At 32.3% G+C, this 17,938-nt stretch overlaps 1 protein-coding gene across 4 annotated transcripts in view; it reads right to left on the bottom strand.

Annotated features, from left to right (window-relative positions):
* Window positions 1–17,699, bottom strand: part of CYLC2 (cylicin 2) — a 26,568-nt gene extending 8,869 nt beyond the window's left edge. Inside the window, exons 1-8 of one of the 4 annotated variants that reach the window (XM_058445538.1) lie at window positions 17,622–17,699; window positions 11,414–11,454; window positions 9,771–9,892; window positions 8,213–8,369; window positions 6,747–8,095; window positions 5,297–5,364; window positions 2,348–2,452; window positions 1,057–1,176 (exon numbers count right to left, since the gene is read on the bottom strand). In XM_058445538.1, the coding sequence (XP_058301521.1) occupies window positions 7,410–8,095; window positions 8,213–8,369; window positions 9,771–9,892; window positions 11,414–11,454; window positions 17,622–17,638 (1,023 nt within the window). In that variant the 5' untranslated portion in view covers window positions 17,639–17,699 and the 3' untranslated portion in view covers window positions 1,057–1,176; window positions 2,348–2,452; window positions 5,297–5,364; window positions 6,747–7,409. The remainder of the gene's footprint in view (window positions 1–1,056; window positions 1,177–2,347; window positions 2,453–5,296; window positions 5,365–6,746; window positions 8,096–8,212; window positions 8,370–9,770; window positions 9,893–11,413; window positions 11,455–17,621) is intronic. The other 3 variants (XM_058445537.1, XM_058445536.1, XM_058445535.1) reach the window with 3 other exon arrangements.
* Window positions 17,700–17,938: the final 239 nt, after the last annotated feature.

Here is a 17,938-nt window from a genome sequence, read left to right as displayed (position 1 = left end):
GATATATATTTATAATATATTTTATATTTTATAAATATATAAATATATAAATTACAATTATATATTTATAATATATATTTATATATATAGTTAGTTTTTAAGTGTATTTGTGGTTCTTAATCTTGCTGTCAGCAAAATCATACCCTTGCCTTTTTTTTCCAATCAACAAAAATGCACTTTCGAGGTTTATGGATTTTTTTAAATTTAACTTTTTTATCCGAATGCCAAACTAAACCATAACGTGATTTGTTACTCACATATCCTCTCTGTACACACCCTGAAAATCTTTGATTTTGCCTATCATAAAACTGCAAATATGATGATTATGGCAGCTATTTTGTTTTGCATCCAATAACTGAGAAACTATAAAAAATTACCATATATAATAACTTATTAATAACTATAAAATTGATTATTGAACATATTTAACACCTGGAATAGGTTTCTATTTATATGTTTGCCTAATAGTTTAGCCTGATAAGAAAACTGAATCATTATTTAGATATTATCACTGGATACTTTCCACAATACTTTTATTCATATTTCACTTTATTTACACAAGCAATTTCATTTTATTATGGATTAGGGCTCGGATTAGGGCTCAGATTAAGCTAAGGGAAGAACTTACATTTGAATCATTTAAAAAATAAAAACTATAAAAACTATCATAAACTGTATAGAAGGCTTAAAATGGAACTGTGCTCACTTAGAAATTATTGGGTGTCTTCAGAGCCCATGTTCAATATGTTCAAAACACCAGAATTATTTCATCTGGTATATTTACTAATGAGGTATTGTCCAATGGTTAAAAAAATAGACCTGAAGGAACATGATATAAAAATACTAAATGACTGAAAGGTGACCAGGGTCTGTATATATTTGCCTGCATTAATGGCAGGGCATGGTGGCTCATGCCTGTAATCCCAGCACTTTGGGAGGCCGAGGTGGGCAGATAACTTGAGGGCAGAGGTTTGAGACCAGCCTGGCCAACATTGTGAAACTACATCTCTACTAAAACAAAACAAATACAAATTAGCTGGATGTGGTGATGCATACCTATAATCCCAGCTACCAGAGAGGCTGAGGCAGGAGAATCACTTGAACCTGAAGGTGGAAGTTGCAGTAAGCCTGAGATCATGCCACTGCACTCCAGCCAGGGCAACAGAGGGAGCGAGACTCGATCAAAAAAAAAAAAAAAAAAAAAAAAGGAATGATCTAAGTATTAGCAAGTTACTACTTTGTGATTTGACAAAGATATATGTTGTAAAGAGAATTGGAATAATATAATTTTCAAAATTCCTTTCCTATTTGTCCTGGACTCTCACTTGTTAAAGAGGCCAAACTTTGTATAAAAAATAATGCAAATAGCTACATTTGCATATAAGTTTAGGATGTATATGACCCTTAGACTAATACCTTTTTCTCTGGAGGCAAACTTTTCTGTTTACTTCATAAGTAAACTTTAGAAAACTTTACTGTATAAACCCACAGAGCAATGGTTTTGGATTTTGCCATCTCTTGCAAAATTGAGCTCTTTTGGAATTGTATTAATGATTCCTTATCCTCTTAGCCATCCCTCCCTCCCCTATTTTTCAAAATCGGTTAGTTTCACTTGGACCCCACTTTTGTCACTCATGTGGTTTTATCAGGTTTCAAGTACCATTACAGAATGACTGTCACTTTTTCTATAGAAATAGCTCAAGTTCCTCAACCTAAAGCACCGAAATTCAGTAAGTTACTTAACCATCAAAGCTATGTGACAATGTTAGATACAAAATTTTTTAATGAAATATAACTATTTCATGTCCCTTAGTACTTGAAAAACTTGTTTTAAAGTTATACGAAAAGTTAAGCAAACCGAAGGGGGAAAAAAATCCTCAAACAGCTTACAAATTCACAAAAGAAAAGAATGGAGAACAATGCATATTGTCCTCTTGGTGCAAAAATAATAAATAAAATAATAAAAACACAGCCTTTTATTTGTATGTGTGTATATGAATGTATGTACTGTTTCGATGTTAACTGTCACTCTCTCAATGCATATATACCAAGGAAGTCCTTATGTTGGAGGGGTTAGAGAACATTAGTAATCATTATCAGATAATCTTATATCTAGTTGTTATTTTTTCTAATGGTTTCTAGAATCAATATTCTTAGGTGTACACTAGTATTCTTCCATTTTTCTTTGACTTTAATGTTTTAAATCCTGCTTCTTAATCCCTTTTTATTATTACATAATGGATGATCTAGGATTCTTATGCATATTTTTAACTTCCATATTTGTTCAATACAGCACATTCCTGCAAATACAACTAATGTAAATTACAAAGCAATGTGCAATACTTACTGAGCAGACACAAAGGGTATAGAGAGTAGGAACAGTAGTAGCAGGGGAGGCCGATGGTGAGCAATTGTGAGTAGAACAACTGCCTTCTTAAATTCTGTAGTAGATCTTTAAATAAATAATATAATTTTATGTAATTTTAACATAACTATACATTTTTGCAAATAAAGATACATAGGATATGAAGAAACCGAACCTGTGGTGCTAAATAAAAATTCTCCCAAATCCACAATTACACCACATAACCACAGTCTAAATGTTGGTGTCATATGAGATTCATTCAGACTCAAATTCTGGTTTTGCATTATCTGTGCAAATTTACTGTTACTTAACCTTTCTGAGCTTCAATTAAATGGAGATATATTAGGATTGTTGTGAGGATTAAGTGATAATACTAGGAAAGTGTTTAGCAAATAGTAGTAAATAAATAATAGTCATTTTTGCTGCTGCTGTTATTTTAACTTAAAAAAGATTTTGCAGATTAAGCATTTGCGAGATAACTTGAACATGATTTTAATTATGCAATAATATTGATTTTTGCCACTGCTTTTACAAGCATCTTCTTGATTGTAATTTGGTATAAGACTTTTCACTTGGTGCATAATTAACTTGGTATATGACAACTTCTATGTACTTTTTCAGTAATTCTTGTTTAAGATTGATTGTATTGATTTCTCATGAAAATAAGTTTGAATCAATTAGTGATAATAAAATTATTGCATATTTTGATGCCACCAAAAATGATATAGGTTATTTTAAATTTTCTATTTTTTCTATATTGACATGTATATATATATACACACATACATGTAAAATGTAATAAATTCAATGTGTACACGTATATGTATGTGTGTGTATAATACATATATGTATGTGTGTATATATACATATATGTATGTGTGTACATATATGTATGTTTGTATACATAAGTGATATATATATATAAATTGGCTATTATCACAAAGATACAAGTGTTGGCAAAGATGTGGAGAAACATTGCATGTTCTCTCTCATTTGTTGTATCTAAAAATTAAAACAAACTCATGGAGGCAGAGGGTAAAAGGATGATTATCAGAGTCTGGAAAAGGTAGTGGGGAATTGAAGGAGAGATGAGCATCGTTAATGCACAAAAATTAGAAAAAAAAGAATAAGACCTACCATTTGATAGCACATTGGAGTGACTATAGTCAATAATAACCTAATTGTACATTTAAAAATAACTATAAGAGTATATTTGTATTGTTTTTAACACAAAGGATAAATGTTTGAAGGGTGGTTACCCCATTCTCCATGATGTAATTATTAACACCTAGTCTTTGATAGTACAATTCCTGTAATCCAAGCACTTGGAGAGGGTGAGGTGGGTGGATTGCTTGAGCCCAGGAGTTGGAGACCAGCCTGGGCAACATGGCAAAACTCCATCTCTACAAAATACAAAAGTTATCTGGATGTGGTGAAGAGCTCTTGTAGTCCCAGCTACTGGGGAGGCTGAGGTGGGAGAATCACCTGAGCCTGGGGAGGTTGAGGCTGCTGTGAGCTGTGATCACACCATTGTACCTCAGCCTGTGCAACAGAGACAGACACTGTGTCAAAAAATAAATTAGTCTATGAAAAATATCTGGAAATGTAAATTGTAAGCTGAGAATGACTATTTTGAAGGAGTCAACAATGTGATGTTCTAGGAGAATTGCATTCTATGGAGAAGGAACAAGTGTAAAGGCTTAATATTGTAAGGTTACATGTGGTAAAATATTTTTAAAAATCCAGTGCAATAAGTGCATGGTAAACAAAAGGGATAGTGTTGTCACATGAGGGCAGAGAAATAGTCAGAACACAGATCATTAATGGATTTATAAGCCAGAGCAAAAGAAAAGTTGATGGTAAGTGTGGCATCAGTACCCTAGAAAGCTTTGACCAAGGGAGAAACATGAGGGTTTCTATATGGAGAATGGGATATGGAGCTGTAGAGAGATATGAAGCAGGGGCTTCCCCTGCACTTAGAGGGCTTTGGAGTTTTCAAGTAAGAGATAATGGTTGATTGGACTTTTAGCGTACAGAAGTGGTAGAAATGTAATTAATTATACCAATTCGAGTATTTTCTAGGTAGACAGGATAGGACTTACTACTAGTAGGCAGGGTGAAGAAAAAAGAGTAATTAGGGATGACTCACTGATTTTGGATTAAGCTACAGACTGGATACCAGTGTCATTTAGTGGGTTGGCTAGAACTTGGGGAGAAAGAGGCATTGGTGGAGGGATGTCAACAGTTCTCTTTGGGATTTGTTAATTTTGAGATACCTGGAAGCTAGTCAACTAGATGCCTTAATTAAGCATTTGGATATGGGAATATGGAGCTAAGTAAATAAGTAAATACTGGGTTTAAATATAAGATTCAATAGCATAAGAATGGTATGTAAAGCCATTTTTTTATTTTTATTTTTTATTGGAATAACTGAGCAAACAACATAGACATCAATGAAGGGGTACTAGAATAAAAGGACACTGCTATTAAATTTAGGTGATGGTGCACCTCAGTAGGATATTAAAGGTAGAAGCTCAATTTTTCTGTCATTTTATATTACATTTCAATCTAAAACCTGACTTTTGAATCCTATTGGTGAAAATAATCTTAAGGGCCTTTTTATAGAGGAAAAAGAGGATTTGAAATGATTTCCTAAATCCTCAGAGACATGGTAACATTTCCAGAAAAGTTTAGCAATCTCAACACATAATTTTACTATAAGCAGAGGAAGATGATGAGCAGGTTCCTAGAGGGAGTGGGAGGAGAACAAAGGGCCAGGATTTGACTCCCTCTGCCATTACAGCTGACCCAGGCAAACAAGGTGTGATCACCTGGCAGATCATGAGTTACAGTAACCACTGACTCTTAGTAGTTGACGCAGGAGGGACAAGACCCAATGTTGAATGTTAAAGAAAAACAATTATTCCTTACCATTCCTTGGAAGCTAGCTCTTAGGAACATACAGAATAGGAGACCCTTCCTTTAATGTGCAAGAGAAGCTTTACATTGCATCCAAAGTTTATGTCAGGAAGAATAAAAAGAGAAAATCATTTAACAAGTTCTGCAGCACCATTGAGTTTATTTAAGAAAATGATAAATCAGAAATAAATGAATTGTCATTTAATTGAGAAGTTCAAGGATATTGCATTTTGCTCAATATTGCTTTTTTTTCCCTCAAATCAATAGGACTTATGGGTCACAATAGAGTTTAATATAGTTTTAAAGACAGTAAGTTAATTGTTTCCACATCTAAATAAATAGTATGTATATATTCTTACTCTGTTACACTCTGTTAAATTCTGGTGAATTTAGTTTTGTGAAGTATTTAGCCATTTACAAGTAGCTCTTTCATATGCCTCATTTAAATTTGTTCTTGTCGGTAATAAATTATTTTGATTTTCATCCTTCTTTCAATCACAATAAATTGATTTCCATTTTAAAACTTTGGTTGCTTAATTGGTAATAATATAATCTATCATAAGCTAGTAACCTCTCCCTAGTGAGAGACTTCCTTAACCTTTCCACGGACACTTTTTAAAGCTTCATTTATTTGGTTGTCTCTCCATGTTCTTTGAATATTTCTTAAAATGAGAAAGTCCAAACTTCATAAAATTCTAAAAGAAATATACTCAGAAAATTACAGAGATAATATAAGAACGGTGTCAATTTGAACCTTTACATTGGTTTGATTATTATTTTAAATTTACTTAATTTGATCAGTAAAAACATATTTATTGTGTACAATATGATGTTATGAAGCATGTATACATTGTGGAATCCTGAAATCTTGCTAATTGACATAAGCATTACCTCACATGGTTATCATTTATGCGATGAGAGCACAATGTTCATTCTCTTAGCATTTTTCAATAATACAATATATTGTCATTAACTATAGTTAACATGCTATATAATAGATCTTTTGAACTTATTCCTCCTATCTAATTATAATTTGGTTCAATTATTATTACATCTACTATGTACCCACAAAAACGAAAAAGAAGAATTAATTCAATCTGGCTTAAAATAAAACAAAACTGGCCGGGAGCGGTGGCTCACGCCTGTTATCCCAGCACTTTGGAAGGCCGAGATGGGCGGATCATGAGGTCAGGAGATTGAGACCATCCTGGCTAACACGGTGAAACCCCGTCTCTACTAAAAATACAAAAAAATTAGCCAGGCGTGGTGGCGGGCGCCTGTAGTCCAGCTACTTGGGAGGCTGAGGAAGGAGGATGGTGTGAACCTGGGAGGCGGAGCTTGCAGTGAGCCGAGATCGCGCCACTGCCCTCCAGCCTGGGTGACAGAGAGAGACGCCATCTCAAAAAATAAATAAATAAATAAATAGGTAAATAAATAAATAAACAAAACAAAACTGACTTACCAAGTGTGCTTCTTTTGGATTGGAAGTGTGACATCCAACAACCATAAACATGACTGTGGTTGTTTAAACTTCAGAAAGAAAGATGTAGGCTCATCAGGCAGTAATACATTTTTTTCTTTTCTTTTACTTTTTTTTTCTTCTAAAGGAATGCTATATTTACTTGAAAGTAGGCTTTCTACAAGGTGTTTAACTTCATTTCATGGCTCCTATATTTCTTTGTATCTGTGGATGCAGCTTGAGATTATTTTAAATCTATAGATACAACATCTGTCTCCTTGGATTTTTTTAAGCCTTCATTAAACTGTCTGTGTGTGTGTATGTGTGTCCATAGATTTAGTGTCATTATCTTCAACATCATTATCTGAATATTCTTCTTTAAATCTTTCTAGAGATCATTCATTGAATCCTTCATATCACCAAATTTAAGTATAGGTATTCTTCAAGTCTTTCAATGGATCCCCCCTTAATTTTTCTTAACATCTTTCTTATGTATTTTTATAAATCTCTTCTGAGTTCTCCTTTGTATCCTTCTTTACCACCTTTAAAAATTATTTAATTCTTTGAGCCCTTTTTTTTTCTCACAAATTCAGTTGCAGACTACCACTATTGTTTCATCGAATATGCTTTTGAATTATTCTTTCGGTTCGAATTCTTATCCAAGGCCTACTTGCCCTTCTTCTTTGCATCCTTCTTTTCATCCTTCTTTGCATTCTTCTTAGCATTTTTCTTTTCATCCTTCTTTGAATCAGCAGATTCTTTCTCAGTATCTTTCTTGGCATCTTTCTTGGCATCCTTCTTAGACTCTTTCTTGACATCATCCTTTGAGTCACTGTCTGTACTACTGGGCTTCTTCTTATCTTTCTTGCCTTTTTTAATCTCCTTTGCATCTTTCTTGGCATCCTTCTTGGCATCCTTCGATTCATCACCTTTGTTTGCATCTTTTTTTCCATCCTCATCCTTCTTTTCATCTACTTTTACAGCTTGTAATTCTATGCCTGAATCCTTGCCCTTCTTTGAATCCTTTTTACCTTTTTTGCTATCTTTCTCTGTACCTCCTTTTTCATCTTCAGATTCTGTTGCTGAGTCTTTGCCTTTCTTTGAATCCTTTTTATCTTTTTTGTCATCTTTCTTTGCACCTCCTTTTTCATCTTCAGATTCTGTAGCTGAGTCTTTGCCCTTCTCTGCATCCTTTTTACCTTTTTTGCTATCTTTCTTTGCACCTAGCTTTTCATCTTTTCCTTTCTCTGCATCCTTGCCTTTCTTTGAATCTTTTTTTCCTTGTTTTAATTCTGATTCTGAATCTGTTGTGTCCTTCTGTGTTGTCTTGTCTTCACCTTTCTTACCAATCTCTGGGGATAAATATTCAAATATTTCTTAAAATGAGAAAATCCAAACTTGATAAAATTCTAATAGAAACCTAATCAGAAAATTACAGAGATAATATAAAAACAATAAGTTATCTCTACCTGTTGCTTTAGAATCCACCTTGACAGTACAAGTTGGTTTGAGAGGCTGCCTCCTGGCAGCTAAATAAACGGATGGTCTTTCAGAAATTCTCATTAAAGAACGGTACATCCATAATGGTTGTCTACGACCTCCTCTTAATTGTTCTTCATCCATTATCTGAAAGATGGTTACAATAATGATGAACAACTTGCGGGCGAATAACACAGTTTTTATTAGTATATCCCAAATATATTTTAACTTCAACCATAAAGATTTTAGCTTTTGTTAAAAAATGGGGAAGTTTGAGATTTCATCCTTTGTTTTGCTTTTTTATTTTCATGCTTTTTTTTAACTAGCAAATAATCATGCCTCATTTGGAGGTTACTTTCAGTTTATAGGATCTTCATAGTTACCTCAGGATTTTAGGTTCAAATTGGTAGACTCATGGCATATCTTCACAATCATAAGAGGCTTTTTTAACTCTATGTTCTTAAGAATTCTTGGAATATCTTGCCCACCTTCTATTTCTAGGTAAATCAAAAGCTATTCTCTAATATCTAATAGTTCAGGTTGAGGCATATCTTAGTCTGTCTTCATTTTCAGAGTCTCTGGAATTTAGAATGCTATTCATGGTTAAAGATAAAAGCCTGAAACTCCTATTGCTTGGCAGATACAAATTGAGTATCATCAGATTGGTAACTGAAATAATGAAATCTGTAACAGAGAATGTTAATTTGAGAGACATTATGCATTTTGTTTTCAACTTCTAATTAAATATGTACAAAACTGAATGGCAAAAACAGCTAATCTCTGTACAAATATTAACAAAAATGGAAAAATAAATTCAGCAAGAAAAAAAGAACTTTGTTTACTATTAATGGGTTACATTTTTAAAAATAAACAAGTTAATGATACATTTATTTTGTGAAATTTTCTGACTCCAGAAACATTGAAAAATATTTATTTTCCAATACTCTGATTCCTGAATTCTATATTACAGAACTGAGGAAGCATTAAAGATATAATGTAATCCCATGACTCAAATGAGGGGTTTCTCCAGCTATAGAACATTTCCTGAATGTTCACACTAACTCTAACATCAGGAACTCCATAATTTTGTGCTTCTTGGAAACAATTTTTATAATGTGTGTTTACTGAAAAAAATAGTTAATATGAAATAAAGAGGGCAACTGTATACAGTAAAATGCAAATAAAACATATCTTTTCTTTAAGTGGTAGACTTTGAATTATCTCTAACTGTGCTGTTCAATAGGGCATTTCATAGCCACATGTGAATTTATTTTAATTCAATGTAATTTAAATGTAAAATTCAATTCTTTAGTTGCACTAGCCTCATTTCAAGTATTTAATAGCCTCATTGGACTACAGAGATAAATATTCCCATCATTGCAGAAACTTGTTGGTCAGCTTTGATCTATAACACATACAACTATACATGATTTCACAAGCTTACTACTTAGTGATTACTTAAGACTAATTATAATTACTTATTGTGGTTATAATTATTACTAAGTTATTACTTATTACTGATAATTATAAAATCTTTCCAATGCTTACAGGAACCGTATTGTCCCGTATTTGAGAAGGTTTTGATCTCCTTTTTGTTCCTGGCCGTTGTGGTTTGGGAAATAACAGGGCAAAGTGTTGCTGATTCCATGATTGTTTGCTTAATTCACTGACTAAAATAAGGGAGACAAAAAACACATTTTGGAGTGAATGGAATTCCATCAGAGCTGAAATGGCATTACGTGCAACATGTATCATGTAATGAATAAGCAAATGATTCAAATTATTTATTTGGTAATGTTTGCAATTTTCTGTTATTAAGAAAATAAAAATTGATTTTTCTATTTTGAGCTGTTTTACAGATAACTATATAAAGTAGTCATTGCAAAACTAGCATAACTATAATATAAATGGAAAGATTCAGTTTTACAGCTTCCTTTTAAATCTATCTCTTCCAGTCTAGGTTTTTGCTTTGTGCTTTTGGTTAGTATAGAATTTTATTAATAACAGAAAATAAGTTAACTACTTCCGTAGCTCCCATAGTACTTAGCACAATGCCAGCATAAACATTCAGTAAATACATGATTTAATCTAAGTGCTAAGACTTAAGATCACCTTAGTTAGTAATAACTTTCCAAGCTACAAGAGTAAATGCGGCCAGGCGCGGTGGCTCACGCCTGTAATCCCAGCACTTTGGGAAGCCAAGGTGGGCTGATCATGAGGTCAGGAGATCGAGACCATCCTGGCTAACACAGTGAAACCCCATCTTTACTAAAAACACAAAAAATTAGCCAGGTGTGGTGGTGGGCGTCTGTAGTCTCAGCTACTCAGGAGGCTGAGGCAGGAGAATGGCGTGAACGCAGGAGGCGGAGCTTGCAGTGAGCCGAGATCATGCCACTGCACTCCAGCTTCAGCGACAGAGCAAGACTCCGTCTCAAAAAAAAAAAAAAAAAAAGAGGGGTAAATACTATACACCCAAGAATGGTATTGTTATGGGTGACATATTTTGTAAAGGAAAATGACAAAAAGCCTACAGAATGGTGACTGGGTGGGTGAAGTAATCTGGAAACTATAATACAAATAATTAAAGTTATTTAAGTTACCAATGAGGCCAATGAGAGATTTCATCATTGTATTTAGATACATGCAGCATTAATGTGTGGAAATAATAGACATTTTCTATGAGTTTTCTAAAGAAAATAGGAACAATGGGAAAAATATACAGAAAAAATTATATTTAAGCTCAATATCTGAAGGGAAAATACTTGATATTTGAAGTTCTTCAAAATCAAATACCTTTACCTTGTCTAGTAAAGAAATACGGGGCCAATTATAAGCTGGATATAGTCTATCAGGAATGTTGTAGAAGAAATTCCTGACGTAAACAAGAAGTTATTTATCCAATTTCTACATTGCTTTTCAACTGTAAGATTATCTGATTGTATGAATTCTAACATGTAACTATTTCCGGCTTTCATATACTGAACGTATTTACTTAAACTTCCTTGGATTCAAAACAAAGCAAAATATATATAAAAAGTGTTCACTGGGCCTGTAGGAAAGGTTCCTTGGGAAATAGTTAATTATCAATTTTATTCCATGGCAATGTTTGCTTTATCACTTTGAATGGAGGATAATACTTACCATAAAATTAAGCACACGTGTTTTGCAATAAATATTGAATGCTTTCTTACCTGGAATGTAATTATCATATGGCCCAAAGTTTACTCTTTGGCTATTAAAACAAAAACGAAAGGTGTTAGTTAATTTATAAAAAAATCACTGTTTTAAATTGTCATTATTATACTCCAGTACCTGCAACCAACAACTAGAGAAATATTTCACAATCTCAGATATCTTTTGTTATATAAGATTACTTCGTCTCCAGGATAATAGAGATAAGCAAATGTGTTTTCAAATTACAACAGTACTAAATAATGGTCGGTCAAACAAACTATATATACATACATATATGACATATGTGTGTATATTTTCAGATGTGCAATTTGTTTATATGTGTGTGTGTGTATAAGCAAATTGCACATCTGAAAATATACATTTAAAAAATTACAAAAACACAGTTGAATTATTTTTCCCAGTTCATGCTCCAAATTCTCTCAATTGAATTTGAAACAAGGTATCACTTTATAAACTCTATGCTTATGTAAAAGCATATCCTCACAATAGTCTCAAAAAACTACACCAATTCCAAATTATTAAATGGCCTATGTGTGCACCTGTGAATTTGTGTGTGCATGTGTATATGTCAGTGTGGACCACAAAAATTCATAAGGAATTTCATTACTTTTTAAAGAAAATCTGACAAAAAAACTATATTGCAAATTGTTTTTCATTTATAGGTTCCCATTTGTTTTATTACTATCTTAACGTGTTTGTTCCCACGAAGGAGTGTTTTACAATCTAATTTTTATTCATTGGTGATGGAGACCAATCCTAAGATCTATTAGAGAAATATTATTTTACATTGTTGCATTATATTTTGGACATAGAGCCATCATTGTTCATGAGTGAGTTTGAGGCTTTCGTGCTCATACACAAACACACACATGGTGTATATTTGACAGTGTGTGAAACTTAAGGTTTAAGCAAAGAAAAGCAGTATCTTGATACCTTGACTAAAGAATGAAGCTAGCAGCATAAAACGTGGCACATTTTTTCGTGCTATAAAAATTTGTATTAGCTGAATAATATTTAATATGTTTTCACCAATAAGTTATCCAGCCTATCATTTTCTTAAACTGAGTACATGCACCAAAATTACTTGCCCAATCATATCTGAATCTCTAAATTCAGATCCAGTCAAAGTACATTTATATATTGCAGAAGAAATGTTGATGCCCAACAATGATTATGAACTACATTATTCCAAATGCTCTCGAAAAGGAAAGATTTTAAGTTCATGAAACATTATTAAACTTGAGATTTTCAAAATAGTACATCAGAGTGATCTGTTAATTTATTCTATAATTTCTAGGACATATTATTTAATCACCCAGCAATTGAATTTGAAATCAATAATAAAATTATCTAGACAATATATAAATATTTGAAAAATAAACAGCTCCTTTTAAAGAACCAGTAGTCCAAAAGAGATCACAATGAAAACCTATTTAAAAAGAAGCAACTGGACAATAAGATAATCTATGAAAATGATAGAATACTGCCTAAAAGTTCATAGAGAATAACTTAGTTTTAGTGTTTTATATTATAAAAATGTTTAAAATCAATGTTTTAAATCTGTCCATTGAAACTAGGAAAATAGTATAAGAAAAGAAGTAGAGGAGGAGTAAGTATGTTCCAACTCATTTTTGAGGCTATTATAAATAACCCAAATACTTTTGAGGTTAATACTAAAAATGCATATTACAGATGAATATCCTGCATTATTATAGACCCATAATTTCTTAAAATTTAAAAAGTCATACTGACAAACATATAAAATTACTAATACATCATGACCATCTGGTTTACTTTCCAGAATATGAGGTTGGTTTAACCTAAAATCAACTAACACAATCATTCCAATTGACAAAATAAATAAGAAAAATCATCTGATCATTTCAGTATATGCAGAAGAATTTTTGAAAGAAAGTAATATTCATTCACAATTAAAAATTCTTAGAAAACCAGCAATAGAGAACATAGCCCACAGATGGATAGAATACATCTAGATAATGCCTATTTTTAAAATCAAACTTATTGGAGGAATATTGACTGTCTTTCCTTAAAAATCAGAAAGAAGGCAAAGATCAACCTACTGTATCTATTAAGCATTTAAATTCAGATCCTATTTTGTTTCATAAAGCAATAAAAGCACTAAGATTGAAAAGGAAGAACTAAAATTGTCTTTATTTGTAGAGGATACAATTGGGTAAATATGATATCCAGTGACATCTATAATAATAACAAAAATGCCAATCAAATGTAATAAGTTTATATGATACAGAGTTTAATGAATTATACTTGTTTAATGATTATATGATAAATAGTTTAAATGAAGTACATTTCTATATACCAATCAAATTAGAAGATAAAAATTTAGGAAAATTAATTAAAACTTGAAATAACACAAAAGCAAATTATACAGAAACAAGTTATTGAAATACATATAAAAGCTGCATAAGTGAATTAAAACTTTTCCTCTAGGAAATAAAGAAAAGGAGGAAAACAAAAGTCCACAGAAAGACTTAGACAAAAATGTTCATAGCAATTTGATTCACAATAACCTCAAACTAAAAGGAACTCAAGTGTCCATCAACAAAGGAATGGATAAACTAAGTGTGCTACATAAATATAATGGAATACTTCTCAGCAATCGAAAGGAATAAATTACTTATATGTGCAATATGGAAACTTTAATGAATACAAAGGAATATTATATTGAAAGAAAAAGTCCAGAAATACTAGCACGTACACAATATAATTTTATTGTATTCACTTCAAAAATAAGCAGGACTCTATGTGGTAACCGAACAGCCATTGGTTGGAGAAAAGCAAGTTGGATTGACTGGAATCTGCCATAATGTATCTTTTTTGTGTGATCAAAGTTTTCTATATATTTCTTAGTGTTTATGAGATCAGAGTTAGTGACAGTTCAATAAATTTTAACCTCTTGCATTTTTAGTGAGAATCATTTATAGGATCCCAAGCAGCAATAAACCAAATACCCTTGCCCCTACTCACTATGCAAATGTGTGTGATAAGCAATTAAAGCAATTTGATCTTTTGGATTTGATAGCACTTTCCCACTCTTTAAGTCTGGCTCTGCTGGTGAGAGCATCTCTTTCCTTTCCTCTCTGGTACAGTCGAGTAATTATCTAGGTCAGGGTGCATTTGCATTCAATTTTTGACATTCTTATTAAAAAAACTTTCAAACTGTCTTATTGAAAATAAACTGTTAGTGTATTCCCTATTTTTATTTTGAGATATTTTTATATGAATGTAAATGTATTTTCATAATTTTAAATTAAATCCATAAGATCTAATTTAATGACTTAACCTAAGAAGAGGGAAAAATGTGATTATTAAGTCAAAAGGTCGTTGTTGTTTTTTAATAGGACTAATGCTTAAATTAAAGTGTCTGGATATATATGAGGCAACACAGTAATTAATGCCTCATATTTACCAAGATTAAATGGAATGTAGAAGTTAAAATTCCACCTTCAGGTCAAGCTTATATATTCAATTACTTCAAAATCATTTTCAGTAACTGTGCGTGTTCTGAGGTAAAGAAGGTTTCCCATTGTCAACAATGTAGAATATAATGTATTTGCAACTTTGAAAAGAAAACTAGGATTAAGTTTTCTGAAATAAAAAGTAGAGAAGCAAGAGACGTGGGTGACTTTATTTCTTAAGAGAAAAATCTATTTCTATTCTACCACCATAAAAATATTTTTCAGGGGTAAACATTTAACCAAGTTTGTTTTTCTGATTATTTTTCCTTTTAGTCTGGGTTATATTTTAATCTAAATACAAAATCCACCCATCTTTCCTCTTGGCTGTAACTGTATCTCTGCTTAGATGTGTTTTAAAAATATATAGTGGATTCAAAGTCAAAGGATTTAAATGATTTATCTCCCCAGTTACATGTGAGTTGTCCATAGATCTCCTGTCTGTATGCATATTGCCAGATATCTTGCCAGTAGACTAGATTTTTGGAATCTGCATCAGCTGCAGGGAAAAGAAGACCATAAAAGACATGGTAGAAAGTTTTCTAGGAACTGACTGCAGCCTGAGCTGCTCTTCTTGTATTTGCTAGAGGAGTCTCTGTGTAAAGGCAAGGTCAACTGCCCCAGGATTATTGTCTTGCTGAGGAATGGCTCTGTGTGTAGTAAGATTCTCTTTCTCTAGCATTTTCTGAAGCAGTGTTTCTTAGCATGGGTTTATTTTGAACTCCTCGCCCAGAGAACATTTTCCAATGTCTGAAGACATTTTGCTTGTCACAATTGTCTATGTGTATGTGTGTGTGATGATACTGGCATCTAGTTGGTAGAGACCAGGGGTATCGTTAAGCATATTATAATGCATCTTACAATGGACAGAATGCTGGATCTCCCCTACCCCCAGCACCTTCTAATCCTCTATTCCAACAGAAAGTTTTCTAGACTACAATGTGAGTGGTGCCAAGATTTATAAAATCTTCTCTACATCAAGGTGAATCCCCAGACCAGGATAGTAAAAGAGGACTTTAGTAATGCTACTCAATAGAGAGAAAAATGTAAAATATGCATTAGATATAAGATCAAGAAGCTAATATTGGAATTTTAAATATTCATATATTTAGATACCTTATCTCACACCAAATCTTTATGATAACCTCTCCTACTTGTTTCAGAAATCTTAGTTCTATTCAACATTATAAATGGGCTGAGTTGACTAACACAACCTAAATTTGAGGCCAAGGCAGGAAGAGATGAAACTATTAAATGGTATAGTTGAGGTTTGCATAGCACAAAAGTATTAGAGAAGGAATAAGTGGGAAGGGAAAAACTGAGTTCAAACAGAAAAATTTTCTTTATCAGATACAAGTTGATAGCCATAGGCACAGAAATGTTAAGTCCAAAACTAAGGCTCTGGCATTCTTAGAAGAATTCAGTGAAAAGACAAATGGAGTCAAAAATTAATTTTCTGCATCTTAAATTTTGTGTGTTACATGCATTGGGAGCTGTCACTTGAACCCAAAGAAATATGCTAATTTGTTATTAGGAAGTTTTATGTGTGCTTTTCTGGCTAATGGTGAGGCCATTTGATTAGGAATTATATCAGTTTCCTCCTACAAAAACAAGAATGTTTTGGGATTACACTAGAATAACACCATAAAAAATAGCCACAAGACCAAAAAAAGGTTTTTAACGATTGTGGTCAAGTTCTCCGAAAGCTATTTGATGCTTATGATAACAATAATACCATCGATATTTTACAGTGCTTATATATTTGAAAGTAATTAAAATATAGTGTAATTCAGCCATGTTAGGTGCCAGAACACAGATTATTGCATAGCAGGCATCAAGTTACTCAGCTTCTAAAGTAATCATGACAAATGCATTTAAACCTTTACCAAAAATTATACTTTAATGATTGTTTTATAACAAAATGGGCACCAGTATCTATGGAAAGCCTATTTTATTTTTAATATTCATGTTTTATCTTTCCTTTAACACTACTGCTAAATTAAGGTCGACCCATACTTTATATTACAAAACTCCATTCCTTCACCTTTGTTGCATGTCCTCTGTAAAAAGGTTTATAGAATTGGAATGTGTTCTTTACCTACCTTATTTTGACAAGGAATAAATTAAGCATAAGTAAACTACTGTCATACAACTTACTTCTCATGTCTGGATTATCTGCTTTACATTGCATAGTATTTTCACATACTCAATATTTTGCAAGAGGGATACAATTAGTATTCAGTTGGTCACATTTGGATAGAGCTGCCCCACTTTTTACTAAAGGTTAACACTGCGATATAATGTCTCCTCTAAAATTCAGTCACACTCCTCAGTCACTATTACATACAAAAAAATTATTCACAGAAACTTCCAAGTGGTTCCCTGACTGAAAATCATGAATTATTTTATTTTATATTACTCAAAATGCAATGTGATAAAAAAATCAAGTAAGACTAACAGTAAAAAAAACAAACAAACAAAAAAGACTTATTCAAAGCCAGGTATCTATTTTACTGAAACGCATGCACTAGCTGTATCTTAAATCAAAAAAATCTGTTATGTTGCTTGAGAATCTTTGTCTGCTTAAACACATTATTTTTTGCTTATGAATGGCACAATAATAATATAATAAACATCTCTTTATAATAAAGAAGTTAAATGTAAAGCTAACAAGTATTTCAGTTATTTTAAAACCTAAAATTTGACTTACAATCTTGGGAGAGACATTTTCCCCACTTATGACTTGCCAGGACTTAAGTATTGTAAGTTCAAACTGGTGATGTTGAACGGTGACATCATAAAGAAGCCAAGAGCACTTGGAATTAAAGGGGCAAAACAAAAGGGGACACTTGTGTTTTATGTTCTCTAAAATTCTAAGATTAATATTTACTTTCACTTATTACTGACTAAATCTAGCTAGGAGTTTTAAAAGTAATCAATTGATTTTACACTTTAATAAAATATTTGTTTTTTTTTTTTTCATGTAGTTGTAACTTATTGACTGATATGGAAAAAAAGGTAAGTCTA

The sequence above is a fragment of the Hylobates moloch genome, unplaced genomic scaffold (genome assembly GCF_009828535.3).
Source record: "Hylobates moloch isolate HMO894 unplaced genomic scaffold, HMol_V3 SCAFFOLD_10, whole genome shotgun sequence".
NCBI lineage: Eukaryota > Metazoa > Chordata > Mammalia > Primates > Hylobatidae > Hylobates > Hylobates moloch.
This window is presented reverse-complemented; position numbering and strand designations above follow the sequence as displayed.